At 42.5% G+C, this 18,437-nt stretch overlaps 1 protein-coding gene across 7 annotated transcripts in view; it reads left to right on the top strand.

Annotated features, from left to right (window-relative positions):
- Nucleotides 1-18,437, top strand: part of ST8SIA5 (ST8 alpha-N-acetyl-neuraminide alpha-2,8-sialyltransferase 5) — a 230,207-nt gene that overhangs the window by 95,091 nt on the left and 116,679 nt on the right. For 6 of the 7 annotated variants that reach the window (XR_016349963.1, XR_016349960.1, XR_016349961.1 and 3 more), the window contains 2 exons: nucleotides 5,917-6,009; nucleotides 6,883-10,132. Coding sequence is in view for 1 of the 7 variants with exons in the window: in XM_075932719.2 (XP_075788834.2) it covers nucleotides 5,917-6,009; nucleotides 6,883-7,351 (562 nt within the window). In the remaining 6 variants the exon portion in view is untranslated. Of the gene's footprint in view, nucleotides 1-5,916; nucleotides 6,010-6,882; nucleotides 17,251-18,437 lie in introns of those variants that run through there. The other variant, XM_075932719.2, reaches the window with a different exon arrangement.

Here is an 18,437-nt window from a genome sequence, read left to right on the forward strand (position 1 = left end):
GATGGACCTTTGGTCTGACCCAGGACGGCCATTGTAAGCTCAGGGCTCAGGGTCGGGGGTCTCAGTGGACCCCCTTGATTTTCATGCACACCTGCTCCTGGGTGGCCAGGCTGGCAGCTCTCCTGCCCTAATCGGCCACTTTCCTGTGCCTAGTGCGGAGATCGTGGACAAGGTCCACGATGTCCGCACTAGTCCAGGAATGTGCCCGCCACTTGCGGTCCAGGGCAAGCTCCCAGGAGCCGCCAACCTGGTCCCGGGAAGAGGGGGTGGGCTGGGGGACATCGGGTGGGTGGCTCTGTGCCGTGCCAGGTGCAGGGTCTGCTGGCTGGGTGCTGGCAGGCTTGCACCTGGCACAGGCACCGTAGCCAGCCTGTGCCCCTTTAAGGGCTCCGGGGCCGGGAGGGGGGCATAGAGTTTCCCTGGTGTTGGCCAGAGTGGCCACCAGGGAAACCTGGGGAGGGCTAGCCTCCCACTAGTTCGAATTAAGGGGCTACACACCCCTTAATTCGAACTAGTAAGTTCGAACTAGGCTTAATCCTCGTAAAATGAGGTTTTCCTAGTTCGAACTAAGCGCTCCGCTAGTTCGATTCAAATTCGAACTAGCGGAGCGCTAGTGTAGCGGCTATGAATGTTAGTTCGAACTAACGTCCGTTAGTTCGAACTAACATTGTAGTGTAGACATACCCTAAGGTGCCACAGGACTCCTCATTGTTTCATCAGACCCATTTGGAGGAGATCCCAGGCAGGGAATGTTTTTATGATTCTTGCACAAAAAATATTGTTGGTTTAAGCTGACTCCATTATTTGTATAAGATGTTTTATAATTCAGCACAGAATTTACCCTATGTCTCTGCACTGATACTTGCTACTAGTTGGGTAATTCAGAAAATTAAAAATTGAGGCTGAATATTTGGGGAATCTTCCTAAAGTGAGGTTTCAGAGGCTATAGAGTAAGATCCTAAGGGAACTAGTAGAACTCAGCTTGCTGGAGAAATTTAAAACTAGATTGGACAAACTAGGAGAAGAAATATATCCTAGCAATCCTCCCATGGCTGAGGGATAGACAATGATGTTAGACTCTGAAATGATATTGACACTACAGGTTGAACCTCTCTGGGCTGGAAACATCTGTCATCCGGAATGATTTCAGTTAGCTGGATGTCCGCTTTTCATGGGCATGGCCAAGTTTCCCACAGTCCCATAAAGTTTGTTTACAGCAACTAGTCCTAGTTCTGTGCTGTTGTTTAGCTCCAACTTACCCCTAAATGTCCTCTAACAGCCCACTAAGCAGTGGAAGTGTTGGTAATGCTAGACAATATTGGCCTCCCATGGTCCAGAACATTTTCTGGTTTGGAACCAGTCAGGTCCTGATGGTGCTGAACTAAAGAGGTTCAACCTGTAGTATGAATGTATGAATTATTATCTTAAAATACATTCCCTCCAACGTGTCAATACTGTCATCTTGTTAAACAGCCTCAGATCTTACTGGAACCACATAAGACTTCTAATTTCAGAATCCTAAACATTAAAAGCTTGTGCCCTGATAGGAAAGACTTGGAAGAGCCAAGCTCAGATCCCTGCTCCACACTGTCTTCCTGTGTGATCTTGAGCAAGACACTTAGGGTCATATTTGTAAAGGTATTGAGGTGCTTTTGAAAAACTCACTAGGGCTCTATCTGCCTCTTTCAGTACCTCAATACTGTAAAAAAACAACAACCCTGTCTTTGAGGTATGTCTACACTACAATGTAATCCCAGGGTTAATGGGACTCAAGTCAACTGACCCTGGGTTAGAAAACCCAGGACTTGAGTGTCTATCCTGATCGTTTATTGTGATTAAGAATTTTTTAACACAGGCCCTAAACCTGGGACTCTGACGTCTATACCATAGCAAGCCAAACTGAGTCAAACCAGCCAAATCCCAGACTCCCTAGGCCCCCTAGCCCTTTGACCATGTTGCACCAAGAAAATGATCCATGCAGCACATTGCAAGAAGTTTGAACAACCTGCCAAGCAGTCATTTGGGTCAGTGGGCTTCCTGCTACTCAAGCCAGCAACATGGGTGAGACACTTTGTGAAGAACTTCTCTTGCTTGCACTTTTGCTCTTTGTCAAGAAACAGGCAACACTTCTGTGAGATGCTGGTGCCCATTTTGGTAGCTTCTTGAGACCCATAAAAGGAGCAGGACGAGGAAGAGCAAGCAGGCATGGCAGACTTGAAGTGACTGATGGCTTCTCAATATACTCTGTGTAGCCTCTGATGCTCCCTGAGCAGACCAGAGCTTCTGAAGTAGAATCCACAACCACAGATTGGTGGGATCACATTTTATGTAGACCTGGGATGACCAGTCACGGGCTCTGAACTTTTACACATTTTTGGAGCTTTGCAAGTGACTATCCCAGTATAAAGACATGTGGTAGGCCAGAAGTGGATTGATATAGCCATCTGGAAGCTGGCTACCCCAGACTACTACAGGTCTGTTGCAATTCAGTTTGGAGTGGAAAAGTGAGTAACATGGTCATGGAAGTTTCGGAGACAATCGGGCATGTGGTTTATCCCAAAGTGGCAGGCATTACATTGCTGGTTTTGAGAGAATGGGGTTTCCAGACTGGAGTAGGGCCATTGAGGGGGCTCATGTGCTCATAGATTGCTTTCCTTGAGGAGCACACGAACCAGAAAGGGTACTACTTTCCTGTTATGCAGCCCCTTGCGCACACCCAGAGGTGATTTTTGAATGTCAGTGTGGGTTGTACTGGAAAAGCTCAAGATGCCAGTGATCAGGAGTTACATTCATGGACAGGCTGGGATACTGTTCCTACCAAATGACATGATCATCAGTGGAGTAACTGTCCCCATTGTTGTTCCGGGAGATCCTGGGTACCTCCTTTTGCTTTGGCGTATGAAACTGCACGTTGATTTCAAAGTCCCTGGCAAAAGACAGTGGAATGACACACTCAGCAGGTGTAGAATGGCTGCTTACTGTGCTTTTGGCAGATTGATATCCCATTTGGGATGTCTACAGACCTGTTTGGATGCCAGCATCATCAATGCTGTCTGCAGTACTGTGGCTTGCTGTGCTCTTCACGGTCCATGTGATGCCAGAGGTGAGCCATTTCCCCCTGAGTGGCAGCAAAGGGCTGATGCATTGGTGCACACAGACAGAAAGTGCTGCAGCGGGGTCAACAGCAGTCAGGGACGCTTTGTGCTCCCACACTACTACTGAGGGCGTTATGGCAGCTGCTTGGTGATGAGAAGACAATGAATGGGTTAATGCTGGACTTGCATGGCCCAGTGGAAGATGAATGTGCTTGTGGGGCACTTGAGAGGGGGTATGGATTCGCTGATTGTGACTGAATGGACACATGCAGAACTCCACAGCCTTCCTCCTCCCTCCTGCAAGTGGAGAAAATGTCAAACCACACTCATACTGGGAAGAAATGGTTTTGTTACCTATGGATTGCATGGATTACCTCCAAGTGAAATTGACTAATTTGTGAATGGAACACTTTTCCCTAAACCCACACAAACAGCATTCCCTGTTTTCAGGCATCTCAGTGGACCACAGCATGGTTACAGAGACATGAACTTCACAGGCATGGACATTTAAGGTTATTATTTTAAGAGACAAAAAATGCCTGTAGCAAAAATCTGTGCCTTTCCAGTGAAGATGCACTTGGAATGGGTTCTTTTCTGCTTCCATGTCCCACTTGCCTTCTGAACTCCATAGTGTTGTTGGTAGTGGAGCAGCCACACCTCTGGTACACAATCCACCATTAGCTGATACACGCTGCTTGCTGGGGCTTCTCATAACTTTCCCAGTGGCTCATAGACTGGAAATCTCTCCCATTACTGTATTAATAAACATTAAAATGAAGCCAGAAATTTACCGAGCTTAGCGATGACTTCTGTCCTGTCTATGTCTGCTGCAGGCTCTTCCTAGGGCAGGGTGGAGCATCTCACAGTTCCTATGAGCAGAGATGCAGAATGTGCTACTAATGTTCCTGCTGCAAAGTTTGCTGTGGAACCAGTTTCAGCAAGAGTGACTTCATTGTTTCTATTTGGTCTTGCTGCTGGCTCCCAGCAGTCCTCCTGCTGGATTCTGGGGCCAGCAGGGCACCTACCTTCCCATGTATCATGCCTGACTGGCATGATTTTGGTGAGTTTCCCAGGGGCCGTTTTGGTCCCTGCTTTTCAAGTACTCACTCTGGTGCTGCTTAACCCTGCACTGATCATATTTGGAAAGCTGCGGCCTCTTTGCTGCTTGCTGCTGTGTGTGGTTATTCCAGGTCCTCTTACTGACGTCCACAGTTCTGCTGGCCTTGCACCGGACAGTTCCCAAAACCAGTCTGTGCTCCCATGACTACAAAGCACTGGGCTTTGCCAAAGGCTTGGTCAGGTCTGTCTCCATTGCATCGGAGGCTCTCTGAGGGTGTGATGGCAGCTGCTTGGTGATGAGAAGACAATGCTGAGAATGGGTCAATGCTGGTTTACTGAACTGCTGATGTGCACTAAGGGTGGCTACTTCTGGCTTCTATAGAGTAGATTAAGGATTCTTGGATAGCCAGGACAAAGGAAGTTGGTCTGTGAGATTGTGGGATACTTTTTGGTGGACTTCCAGGACCTGAGTTAAGTGGGGCTGCATCTACAATGCAAGGCAGTAGGGCTTGAACCCTGGTCAAGGCCCTGGTACCCTTGGTCTGAGCCCTGGATTAGCATGATTTGTGTGTGGATGGATGGGGGAGTTCTTTTTGAGCCTGAATTTGAGCCTGGGCTAACATTGCCTGTGGACATACCCTTAATACCTCCATTTCCCATCTGTCTATGGGGATAACAGCACTGCCCTGCCTCAGGAGGTGCTGTGAGCATGCATAAAAATAAGATTTGGAGTTGCTCCTATGCTATGGTAACAGAAGGCATTAAGTGTGTAAATTCCAGTGTTACCTAAATTTACATTTTAGCTTTGGGGTAAAATGTTTTAAGTATCCACAATACAGAGGCTGATACTTGAGTAATCCTGCAGGCTTAGAGATTAGTTTTTCTTGCAGGCTCCTCCAAATATTTCAGGCCATAAATATAATTGAATTCAAAGCCAAGGAATTGAGAAGAGGAAAACGCTATTAACAAGCAATGGACGTTGCTACCGGGCGTGCACAGATTTGCATACACATGAGCGAGGAGGCGTGAATATTGTTTTTACAAACACTGACATTAACAATTTATGACCTGCAGCATGCAGCTGAAGCATCAGTTTATTTTAGAATCATAGTAATATATGGCTGGACAGGACCGCAAGAAATTAGTCCATCTTCCCACCACACTAAGGGTATGTCTAGACTGCATCCCTCAGTCGGCAGAGGGATGCAGATTAGGTAGGTCGATATTGCAAATGAGGCAGGGATTTAAATATCCGGTGCCTAATTTGCATAAAAATGGCCACCACATTTTGCTGACTCAGCACTTTGTCAGCAAAAAGCGGCAGTCTAGAGGGGGATCTGTCGAGAAAGAAAGCCTTTTTTGACAGATCCCTTATGCCTCCTGCAAAGAGGTTTACAGGAAAAGGCTTTCTTTCTTGACAGATCCCCCTCCAGACTGCTGCTTTTTGCCGACAAAGTGCTGAGTCAGCAAAACACGGTGGCCATTTTATGCAAATTAGGCACAGGATATTTAAATCCCTGCCTCATTTGCAATGTTGACTTGCCTAATCTGCATCCCCCTGCAGACAGAAGGATGCAGTCTAGATATACCCTAAGGCAGGACCAATATGCCACGCTCCATCAGATTATGTGTATCATAATGCTTAATTCACAGTCTACTTCTAATTTTTCTGTTTATAACAAATGTTTAAACACAGTTCCATATTCTCATCCTGAACAGCTGCAAGGCATTCTTGAACTTGCTTTTTGCTTCTTTCCTTTAGATGCAATTTACCACCTATATCTGAGAAATATACAGTAGATGTTGGTGTAAAGACAGACGTCGTGACAGTCAATCCCAGCATTATTACTGAAAGGTCAATTCATTTATTTTTTTTAACCCCTTTTAGAATTTCCTTCTGTGTCTTTGCAAACCGGACAAACATCAGTGTCACACAAAATCTGGCTGCAGTGAGTCAAGACCTGAAGGATCGATCATATAATAGGCAACATTCTGGCCAAAGCATATAAGCACATGCTTACGTCCCATTGAAATTAGCAGCAAGTGTTTAAAGTTAAGCAGGGCTTTGTGTGTTGCCATTGAATCAAAGGGACCACTCACATGCATAGTGTTGATCGCATGCTTACATGCTTGCAGGACTGGGGTCTTACTGGTGCATCCTGCTTGCCTCACTCAAGGAATCCATTCAGTAAGAGTTATGTGAATGGGATTTGGCCACAACAGATACAGGCTTCTTTTAACTGTACATTTTAGATATTTAATTAAAATTTCGGCTCTGAGGTGATATTAATGCTTGTATAATCCCCGGTACTGATGTATGTTAATGCATATTGAATGCAATGATAAAAAAAATCAAAATGTAAAGTTTTCCACATAAGTTTTCATGGAAAAAATAAGTGATGATATTCTTGTGGACATTTTTACTTATTTTTTGTCCTCTAGTCAAAGGATTTACTGGTTGGGAAAAATTAATATTTTCATTATTTTTTTCTCTCTCCCCTTCCCTTTTTCTTACCAAAACTTTACTGACAAATTTCTTACCTGCTACAGAGCTAAATGCATTTTCTGTTTGTCACTGAAACATCATTTCAAAAGAAATGTTGCAAGCAGCCCTGCTGATTAAGATTAGGGGTGTTTCATTGTGCCAAGGAATTTTTATTGAAATCTGTTTGTTTAAGTCACATTGAACCTTACACCCTGATCCTCACTTGCATCCTTTTTTCTTTAGATTCCATAAGCTGGAGAAATGGAGGAAGCCTTTCTACGAGGTGCTGCAGGTTTATGAAAATGCATCCGTGTTGCTGCCTGCTTTCTACAACACCCGCAACACGGATGTCTCTATCCGGGTCAAATACGTGCTGGATGATTTTGAATCTCAGCAAGCTGTCTACTATTTCCACCCTCAGTATCTCATCAATGTTTCACGCTACTGGCTCAGTCAGGGGGTGCGTGCCAAGCGGATTAGCACGGGATTGATTCTCGTGACTGCTGCTCTGGAGCTCTGTGAAGAGGTCCACCTTTTTGGCTTTTGGGCTTTTCCCATGAACCCCTCAGGGATTTTTATAACTCACCATTACTATGACAATGTCAAACCTCGCCCTGGCTTCCATGCAATGCCCTCCGAAATCTTCAACTTCCTCCACATGCACAGCAAGGGGATCCTGCGGGTTCATACAGGGACTTGCAGTTGCTGTTGATGGTGATGATTTGTCCTCTGATGTAAAAGCGTGACAGGAACTCAGTGTCTATGTTTAGTGTAGAAGAGTTTTATTACATCCTGAAATTATGCAATAATTGTTTGAATCAATTTCTCAAGGCATTGTGTCCCATAGAAGCTGGGATTCCAGCATCCTTCCTGCTAGCGGGGTTAGGGTTACGTGATCTGGGTGAAGTGAAATTTGTCCATCATAGGAAATACACTGCCCTGGAAATCAAACCAAGAAGCACATTTTCAATAGATTTTAGAGATATACAGAGCACATTAGTGTAGCTATCATTTCACTTTCAGGAAAAGCACCAAACTGAACCCACTGGGTAAGGTGAATTTTAACACATACTGCAGGGCAGTAGATAGGTGTTTTGAATCATAAACAACTGGACATTGTTGATTTTATTGAACCTGCTGTTCTCTTGCATTAGGGATTTAAAACATATTCTTTAAACATTATTGCAGTTGTAAGGGAAGAGGTATAAGCGATGATCTTTATTGTGTAATGGCACATCACATCCACGAAGTAGGTCGATGTAGTATCTCATGGTCAGGTTAGAACATCCGTGAGAATCCAGGTAGGATAGAACAGGTGATTAAACTGCAATTCCCAGTAAAATGACTGCATCAGTCTTGTCAGATCTCTTCTTTGGTTTTCCTTGTGTCTTACACTTCTTCCCTTCCCCAAACAGGTTTTCTTTCTCACAGCCTGACTCACTTTCCCTTTAGCAAAAAAAAGCTAATGGTTTGTGTTTGCTTCTGCAGTCACCAGCTATGGACTTCTGACTCTACTTAACACAAGATATGTCGACTCCAGCTACATAATTAACATAGCTGGTGTTGTGTATCTTAATTTGACTTTCCCCTTTAATTTAGACCTGGCCAAAGTTATGATGGTAAAAGCCCTAGAGTAGCTGTAGTTTTGTAAAAGATGCCTTATACTAGTGTAGCTTATTTCAGTTCTTACACAGAAATCAACTATGCCAGTATAAGCACTTTCATACCGTTACAGGTGTGTTACACTAGGAACTTTTTCTACTTCAACTTGGCATAACTGAAGTGGCAAAAATTTGAGGTATAGACAAGCCCTTAATCTGAAATTATGTTTAGCCACCTCTCAGATAGTATCAGTAATTTGGAAAACATGTATAATCAAATCTGGCTCAGTGTTTTGAAAGTCTCTAAATAACATGGAGGGTGGGCTCTGAACTAGCCACACCTCATCTAGCTACATGGGAAATGCCATTTTGGCAGACTAGAAAGTACTTACCCATTGAAAAAACAAAGGTGTGATTAAAGAGAGATTAAAAGACATAGTAGAGAAAGAACCCTTATGTTTGTTGTTACTGGATCTGCTGAGATCTAACTCTTGATCTGTTGATGTCAGTTTGATGCCAAGTTAGTCCAGACTTCATGAAATTTGTTTAATCTGGTGGACAGATTGATTTAATTCCAGTACTTATTTTAATGGCTTATAGTAGAGAGCTAATACCACTCATCCCAGAGTTTTTAATGGCTTCAGGGTATTCTGATTCTTCATCCCTATTAGAGATTGGCTAAGGAGGCGAAAGTCGGATCCAGACAAGGATTATTTAGCCATCCTTTTCCAAAATCAAATCTGACAAGATCTCTTCCTTCTCTGCACTATTTCAACACGATTTCCTTCCCTTCTTCCTTTTCCTGACCCTGAGATTTTTCTCCTGCTGTTTGGCTTTAATCCATAGACCTCTCTCTCCATGGCTATTATCATATTTGTATCAGTTTAGTACCTAATCCTTCTTACCTCCATTCATCCACGGCTAAAGGCCCACTGGAAGGCAAACACAAACTCCTATTGTTTCTAATAGTAGCAGCTCTAATTCTGTCTCTCCATTGACAACTACACTCTCCTTCCTATCTTCCCAGGCAACGATCTTAGTGTAGAGGGATCTTCTTATTCCCTCTATAGCCAAGCTCTCACCAAATTGTCTAAATTCAGCTTCTTGATTATCAACAGTATTTGCCCCTTCTTTACCCCACCATTACTAATGTACTTGCTGGTTCTCTTTCATCTATTTTACTGTAACTTCTCACCTCTTCTTTCCAGCCTTCTTTCTGTCTCCCAGTTCTGTCATATTGGTCTTTTTGTAAGATCCTCCATTGGTTCTCTGTCTTTTGCTACATGAAATTCAGTCCACTAGACAGCCTGCTATAATCTTGCCCCACCTTTATCTCACATCTCGTCTTTCTCCCTGTCCCGCTCCTCTGCCCATGCACTTCCCAAACTTTTGACACGGCTTCCTACATCTTGATAGTTCTCTCACCTTCGTGCTTCATTTACCTGACCTGAGACACTTTTGTTGTCCTCTCTCTCTTCCTCCAACCTCACCTCTTCAAACAACACACTTTCTCATCTTCCTCACCTGAATTATTGTCCAATGTCTTTGTCTTATTTAGTTTTGAAACCTTCAGTGAGGAAACATGCCTTAACTGGCATGCAAAGAGCAGTGCACATTTACGGGACTACAGTAGGATCAGATATAAAGTTTTGGGTAGGGTTTGAGTTCAAATCAGGGTCTAGGGTGTTACAATATAGAGATCCCAGAAGCATTTCTTGCAAGATATTAGTTCACTCTCTTGAAATTTCGTTTCAGAGTCCTCCCAGTCCTTATGTCTATCATAATTATTTCCATTATAAACCAAACATAAAACAAATCTAAAAGGAAGAGAAGTACTGTGGTCTTCATTAAAAACTCTGTTTAACAGCAGTGACCAGAATGCTGTTGAAGAGGTCACCATACCTCCCTTTGTTTAGATCAGGAAATACTGTGATAGTTAAAAGTCTGTAGCCTGTTGACTATGTAATACCCATCCCTAAATTTGATTATAGCATTTCTGGACTCATGGGAAAGATCACAGGGGAAAATATCAAGTGACACAGAAGATATGCCAGTGCTTCAGAGTCTTGTATTTTTGTTGTCATGCTGTAGGCACAAAAGGTATATTACATTTGAGCAAGCATTAATTTGTATTTAACAAGCATAAAATACTAAGCACAGAATAGATGAGTGGATGAATGCCTGAGTACATGGAATGGTTTTCCTTTATTTAATATGCAAAAAGTTTGCATCTTTGGTGTGTTGCCTAAACTAATGTATGCATGAATAGGGCCTTGATGGTAAAAAGTATTATTTACAGAGCGATGTGGACAAGTGGCTAGGGCATTTTTGTGGGATTAAGAGGCCTGAGTTTTATTGCCACTGCTGATGCTAACTTGCTGAGTGATCTTACAGAAGTCATTTTAACTTCTGGGCCTTGGTTTCTCTATCTGTGAAATAGGGATAATAGTGGTTATCTACAGTTCACAAAACACCTTGAGAGCCTAAGAGGAAAAGTGTTAAATAAAAGTCATTATTATTATTAGAATGTGCATAACAATTATCATCCTTAAAGTGTTACACAAACACCAACTAGCTTATCCTCACCATGCCCTGCTGAGGTTGCTAAGTATTAACATCCTCATTTTACACTTGGAGAAACTTGAGGCAGAGGTAAATTAGATGCATGATCACAAAATGAGTCAGTGTCAAAGCTAGGATTAGAACTGGTGCACAGTGCCTTGCCTAGATCTCTAGGCAACATTCCTTTTTGTTATGGGTTAAGCTTTGTAATAAGAATGATCCTGAATCCCTAACTCAGCTTTGGCTAGTTCTGCCTGCATATGGATTGAATAATGACATCAGCATTTGGCTCAATATTTCTTTGTTGAACCTTTTGCTAAGGCTACTTTCTTTGCTGAGGATATTTCTTTGCTTTAAAGGTTCATGTGAGCAACAGTGACTGAGAAGGGTCTGGTATATCATGACAGATACTTATAACAAGGAAAGATTTGGAAAAGCATCTATAAGTGGGGAGAAAATGGCGCAAATGTAACACCGACAGGTAGAATTGAATCTGGGACCTTCGGAGCTTAGTGTATGAGCCTCTACTGAATGATCTAAAAGCCAGCTGGTTATTAACTAAGGCTGTAGAGCAGAATCCTTATTCTCTTTGTAATTAGTCTTGGTGCCACTGGATGGGACAGTGCACCACACCCAACAGGTGTGTGGGTTACATAAATCTGCCTTTTTGTTATAAGAAAGTTTGTCAATTTTTAAGACAGGAAAGGGAATAATGGAAAACATAACTACAGGGTAACAGGCCTTTCCTTCCGTTTGCTTTATATAACTAATTATCATACCTCAACCTGGGTTACACTGTAATAGATGCAGTTTTACTGTATTTAGAAATGGATTATGATTCTATAATTACTCTTTTTAAACTATTTAAAATATATATGCAAGATATTTACACATCAGCACCAAAGGTCTTGCAATGTTTATCCAGACAAAATTCCCATCAAAGTAAATGGGAATTTTGTTTGTGTAGGGACTACAGAAATAGGCCCCAAATACATGTATGAAGCTTTTCCTTATACTGTACATAGTTCTGTAGAATTAGATATCTACAGTCATACATAAACTGTGTAAATCTACCCCCCCTCCTATTGTAGCTAATTAGCCTATGAAATAACATGTATGCTATTTCCTGGAGTTTGTTTACCTGGCCTTATGTTTTGCAGAGTGTTGCTCCAAAGGTTGACTCTTGAAAAATGAATGCAGATTTTAAAATGTCCCAAGTAGAAACTTTAGCCCAATTCTCATCTTGGGCCATGATTCTCCATTAGGCACCATAAAGTCAGATGCCTGCATTCCCACCATGACTTCAGTGGGCTCTGTGCAGCTGAAAGGGTCTAGCTGCATAGAGCAGCTGTCAGGTTGGGGTGGGGTGAAACCATGCAATGCTGTTCCACTCTTTCCCAGGATGCAATGAAATATAATGGAGGGAAACAACACTTCTCAGAGGCACAGTGGAAATGTTACACAGTTTATGGCATAGTCACCCTGCCTGATGCTGTAGATGCAGCTTAATCAAAGGTAGGAAAAGAAGAACTTTATGGAGAGCCCCACCACCCTTTTCTAATACCCTAATTTCTTACCCTGTTCAAGTTCTGCTAAGCTTAGGAAAATATCTTCATGAAACCAGGAAGTTGATCAGATTGGATGGTATTTTGCTTCCCTTCTCCTTCATCCAGGCACTCAATATCCAGCGCTAATGTATTCTTTTTTAAAAGGCTTTTTAAAAAGGAGGTCTATCTGGGTGCTAACCAATGGTCATCAATGCTCTTTTAAGGAAAGAAGGGATGGTGTGCTGCACACTGTGGTGCCAGCCAGAGGAGGAGTTGATGAAGCACCTGGTCCATTTCTGAAATGTCAGACAGGAAAGGCAGCAGGTCTTTGGCACCAAAGCAGGGACTTGTCCAGCTCTACAGCATCACTTTTGAAGGTTAATGTGAAAAATGGAGACAGGAATGGGAGGGGGGGAGATAATATTAGGAGTTTGTCCCTGGATACTGATATTATCCACAGGACACTCAGAGAAAAGCTGTAGTAGATGAACCTCAAAACATGATGCGAAGTGATGATAGTACCTGGAGAACACAGGCTCACACTGGATAGCAATGTACGTGGTGTAGGGCAAGAAGAGGGGATGGGATTGCTCCATGTTTAATGGCTGTTCCATGAAGAGGTTCATGGGCAGTGGGAATAATAAGCCAGAGAACGCAAGACACTGCTGCCGACCCCTCTGCCAGACAACTGGGCTGTGGTGCCTCCCTCTTCCTCAGGAACCCCACTCCTTCCTCTATCCCAGAAGATCCTCACTGCTCACCTGACGGCTTGGCCTGGCCCTACTGATGGCACTAGGGATATTCCAGTGCTCAGGAAGGTTGCTGGCTCAGTCAGACACTGGGGCTGGCCTGGTGTTCACAGGCCAGGGGAGCAGCTCGGTATGGTGCTAGGGGAGGGGGCAGTGGCATGGCTTTATGTGGCTGGGGCAGGCCAGTTGGGAATCCTCTGGTCTGGAGGAACCCTGAGGTTTTTCCTTTTATGGCAGAAGGCTTTGGGGCTCTGGCTTGTGGGGGCAGACGGAGCAGGGCTGGCGGGCTTGCCTCCCCAAAATAAGGGTTCACCTGCCGCCCATGAAGAGGTTCATGAATCAGCTAGAGCTTCCAGCTAGAGGAGTTAATCATTTAGCATAAGTAATACAGCCTCTTGCTTATAGCTCTACAGAGCTCACGTTCAGCCCTTACTGTTGGTCCAGGCGGGCTGAGGGGTATTAGTATTATGTATTACAGCACAACTGGGGTAGAGGAAAGTCGGATCCCAGACCGCACAGGGAGACACTATGTTCATGCACTTCATGGCAGCACGCCTGCCAGCCCGTTCTGCAGGTTTGGGTTAGTGGGCTCATGCTTGCACTCTAAAAATGGCTGTGTTGACAGTGCTTGGAAGGGTGCTTCAGACTGGAGCTCTGGTTATGAAGCCCTTGAGCTGCTGTGTCTATATTGTTATTCTTAGCATGGGAGGCTCACTACCACAGGCTGGGTAGATGTGCTCTCCCCTTCTGGCCTGTCATAGAGCAGTGCTCCTTGAAGGGTTGCCATGGGAGCATCTGATCAGGCCAACTCATTGGCTAGAAAACCCACATAGGGAATAGGGATAGAGATGCAGCCATGTTAGTCTGGCCTAGCTGAAACAAAAGACAGATAAAGGGGCATATTGCAGTATTTTTCATGGACAGTTTTAAAGTGCTACATAGTTCTGTCTTGTTTCACAAAAGGGAAGAGTGTGACAGGCAGTAGCCACCAGTATGCACTGAGGCTGCATTACTGTGGAATTACATCTTGGAAGCTGTAAGTAATTGCTGCATAGTTGCTGCTCAATTTGGGGGTGGGAGGCAGAAGTCATTCCCCCACAGTCTCACATAGATTCCCCGCAGTAAGGCTTGGTGGAAGAAAGGAGTAATTCACCTGGGGTCACAAGTGAAAGTAAGTAGGTGCGCCCAGGAGCGCAGCTCCGGCAAGAGCTGGCTGAGTTGCAGCAAAAGCTGATGGAGATCTATGTAAAGAACTGGCAGGGACCTGGATGCAATAGGATAGAACTTGTAAGTTATTTTCACCACTGCCTGGGATGAGTAGATGAAGTAAGAAAGGGCCACAAAACTCAGTGTTCCGTGAATAATTTACACTGATCGGATGGTTCATTAAATCAATCAGAACATTGACAAGAGAGTGAATAGGTTGGTCGATAATATCGCTGACCCCGTAATATTGCCAGTGTTAGATTTTATACGGTAGTGAGTGATGCAGCTGTCTCTGCTAGAATCATTTCTTTGCATAAGTAGGAGAAGGTCATGAATGAGAGGTGCTAGGACAAGTAGCAGGAGGCTTTCTTCCTTCTGGGACTCTTATGAGGCCTTGCTATTTGCCATCAGAACCCTGTCTTTAAAAAGAAGGGAGCTGCTCTTCTGAATAGCTTGTAGTTGGATCTGGATGTAATTTTTTGACTGAAAATTTTCCACAAAAATGCAAATTCAGTGACACTGAAGCCGTTTGTGAATTTGTGACAATGTCACCAAACTGTTTTAGTCAGAAAACAAACCTAAAAACAATCTAGGAAAAAAAATAAAAATGTTTCATTCTGACATTTTCAAAACAAAACATTCTGATGTTTTGGTTTAAAACAACATTTTTTTTTCAAATTTCCTTTAATTTCATATTTTGAATCCAAAACATTAAAAAATGATCCAAGCCAAAATATTTAGATTTTAATACAAAACTAATATTTTTTTCTGATATTTTTCAGAATTGGTAGTGAACCAAACAACCTGTTATTTGCCCACCTCTATTATTAACCCTGAAGAAGTCCCTTTTCTATCTGGTTTCCATCTCAGTGTACAGAGAACTCTTTTATCTAGTGAGCAAAAATCCCACTGTTACAAAATCCCACATCCTTTACTGGGGTAAAGGGGCATATTGCAGTATTTTTCATGGAATTTTGGAGTCAACGGAGGTATCTTCTGATTTGTGAATTAAGCTCCATTTCTAAGCAGATGTTCAGTGTGTTTAGGGCCCAATCCAAAGCCCAATGAATGATTAGCAAGATACTAATTGACTTCAGTGTGCTTTGGACCCCAAAGGTTCAGAGGGTTGGGCTGTGAGTGTGAATGGCAGGATCAGCCCTTTGTTTGTCAGAGAGTTGTTTTAATAGAAAATGAGGTTTTTTATAAATTACAGATAGTGTGCAGTAGCAATATTGTGTTTTTAATTGTGTACATGCATAAACAGAAATAAAATCCTAACTGGATGCAAAAAAGTTGTTTCCCTCCCTGCCCTGCTCCCCCAATATCTGCACCTTCATAGTTATATCTGAGAAGTGTTACATTTTAAATAATCTATGCAAAGCATTTAACTGAAGCAACGTAAATTGCCATACAAAAAAAATCACAGGAGCATCAGTTATTAATGAGACTTCCATACACAACTGTGTATGTGCACAAACTACGCATCTTGAGAAAAGGGATAGGTCTGTGTTATCTTTAAGTAGCTTTGTGGCATTTCTTGGTGATATTAACTATTCAGGATGAGGACCCAAACCTGCTCCTTTTGAGGTCATTGTGAGTTTTGCCATTGGCTCAAAGGGGAGATAGGGCCCACACCTTGTTATTTAAACTTTCAGGCAAAACCTATCACACTGTGGTCCTTTTAATGTAGATGAAGCCATGTGGTATTAGTGTGTCATTTGCATGTTCAAAAGCAACAGTAACTGTTCTTAGGAAAGTGCTTTTCAGTAACCCTGGAAGAAATCCAAACGTCCACTAATGTTCACATTTAGGGGCCAGATACTGCATGCCTTGCGAACCTCACACTGAGTGTCTGAGGTACATAAAGAATGCAGGGAAGTGTCTTACTGAGAGACTAGAGGAAGAACAAAACTGGTTGAAAGCACACAGGGTTGGAAGCTTGTACATAAATGATCATGCTTTGATATGTCTGAGTTTCCCTTTAGAAAGCCATAAATGTTCTTGATGTTTGATCTTTAGGTGAGCTGATGTGCATTATTCTTAATAACACCGGTCATTGAAATAGGAGTCAGCATGCAGGATAATTACAAATTAGTATTACTAATTTGTGCAAGGAAAGAAGGTAATATGTTGGCTTTATCTTGGTACTTGGATCCTGTTGAACTGCACTAAAATGGACAAGGAACTGAAGTGTGTTCACTAGTCCATATAATTTGTGTGCACCATGGGTGATGCCAACATTAATGGTTAGAAGCAAGCAGGACTAAACTCACTCTTGTCTATTACACCACCTTGTGTTATAAGATGTGGTACACACTTATGTACATGTGATGGTCTGTTTATTTAGTGATGAAGAAAGCTGCTTGCTTCTATACCTAAACAGGAGATAGCGATTTCTTTTTTGCTTCTTTCCTGTGTCCCCCTTATTGTAAATCACAAGGTCTCTCACCAGACATCAGTGTTCAACAAATGTAAATTGTACTGTATTCAAAAGAGGCCTTCACAAAGTTGAAAAAGAGAGGGGAAAATTATGGTTTTACATCCTCCATTTTCATCTGATGGAGGTGCTCCAAGTCACTGGAGCAAATGTCTGTGTTCGTACTGATGGAACTTGGGCTATTACTAAAATAAATATTTTGGTTTTTTGGCAATTTTAGGTGGTGGTGGGGGGGGGGGAAATTCAGAGTCTCCTTAGTTTCATGCCGATTTGTTAATGATCTCATGTTCATTGACACACGGTTTACTGAAATCTTCCACCTTGTAATTTTTGCTTATTGTTCTTGTTAGCTATATTATGGTTGTGATAGAAGCCTATCAATTGATGTAAGCCATAACTAAAAGAGTAATCAGGGTATTTTTTTCATCTGTGTCACTGTGTTTGAAAGATAATTTAACTATGAAATAAACAGTCTAACAATTTCATTGGAAAAGCAAACTTTGTGCCACTTCTTTTTGTGCTTCCGTACTAATTTGTGTCTTTTACAGTTCATTGTCTCTGAAAAACAGAGGGCCAGACCTCAGCTGGTATAAACCAGCTTGTAAATAGAAAGTGAAGTCAATTCAGCTAGTTCAGTTTACACCATCTGAGAATCCAATGATTGTACCTGAATGGTAAATCCTGCAGTATTAAACTGAAATCTTAAAATGCTTTGATCTGCAATTCACTCCGATCTATGTATTTCTAATGAATTTGTCCCCATGTATCCAGGTTCCTTACACCAAATTGAGTAACATCATTTCTGTCTGCAAAAGGACCGGACTCTTCACTTCCTTATTGTAGACAATTTCCTAGATGCAATTCATTCTTGGTTGTTACTTGGTTGTAAGAGAAACTTTCCTCAGGATATTTTACAGATGCTGTTACTGAGGATAACTTTGCAGAGAGGAATCTGACATTGTGTTGCAAACTTCACATACAGATGCTATAGTGATGCCCTTATACATTGAAACTATATCAAAGTCTTGACCTCATTCTGATCCTTGAAGGTGGGAATTATTAACCTGAGAACTTCCAGCACAGGGACACTAAAAACTCTCACCTGGAAATTGTCAGCTTCTGCATCTTTCTATCTCTGCTCTAATAGTACTCCCATCACTGCTGTTTCTAGGCACCATCTTGTTCAGTTTGTTTATGTTAAGCCTAATAACTCCTGCAGGTGTGATTTCTGTTATCTGCACTGAAAAGTCTAAAAATCCCATCACAGGGGTTAAGTGACATTAAGGAAGTAATGTTGCAGCCCACAAGTTCATTCTAAATGCTACTTCGCATGGGGAACCAAGAAAATTGTTCCAGTTGAGTGGGGAGAGCTGTGTAATGCACATTTAGGCTATGTCTACACAGCTTCCTTCTTCTGCAAAAGCCTATGCAAATGAAGCGTGGATTAGCATATTGCCACACTTCATTTGCATAATTAATTAGCCGGTTTTGCACAAAAAACCCCTCTTGCACAGGAGCCGTTCTTCCTAAAAAATGAGGAAGAATGGCTCTTGTGCAAGAGGTGTTTTTTGCACAAAAAGGTGTTGTGTAGATGGCATCTTTTTGCACAAAAACGGTCAAAATTAATTATGCAAATGAAGCGTGGCAATATGCTAATCTGTGCTTCATTTGCATAGGTTTTTGCAGAAGAAGGAAG

This window comes from Pelodiscus sinensis, chromosome 6 (assembly GCF_052426305.1).
Source record: "Pelodiscus sinensis isolate ZL-2025 chromosome 6, ASM5242630v1, whole genome shotgun sequence".
Classification (NCBI taxonomy): Eukaryota; Metazoa; Chordata; order Testudines; family Trionychidae; genus Pelodiscus; species Pelodiscus sinensis.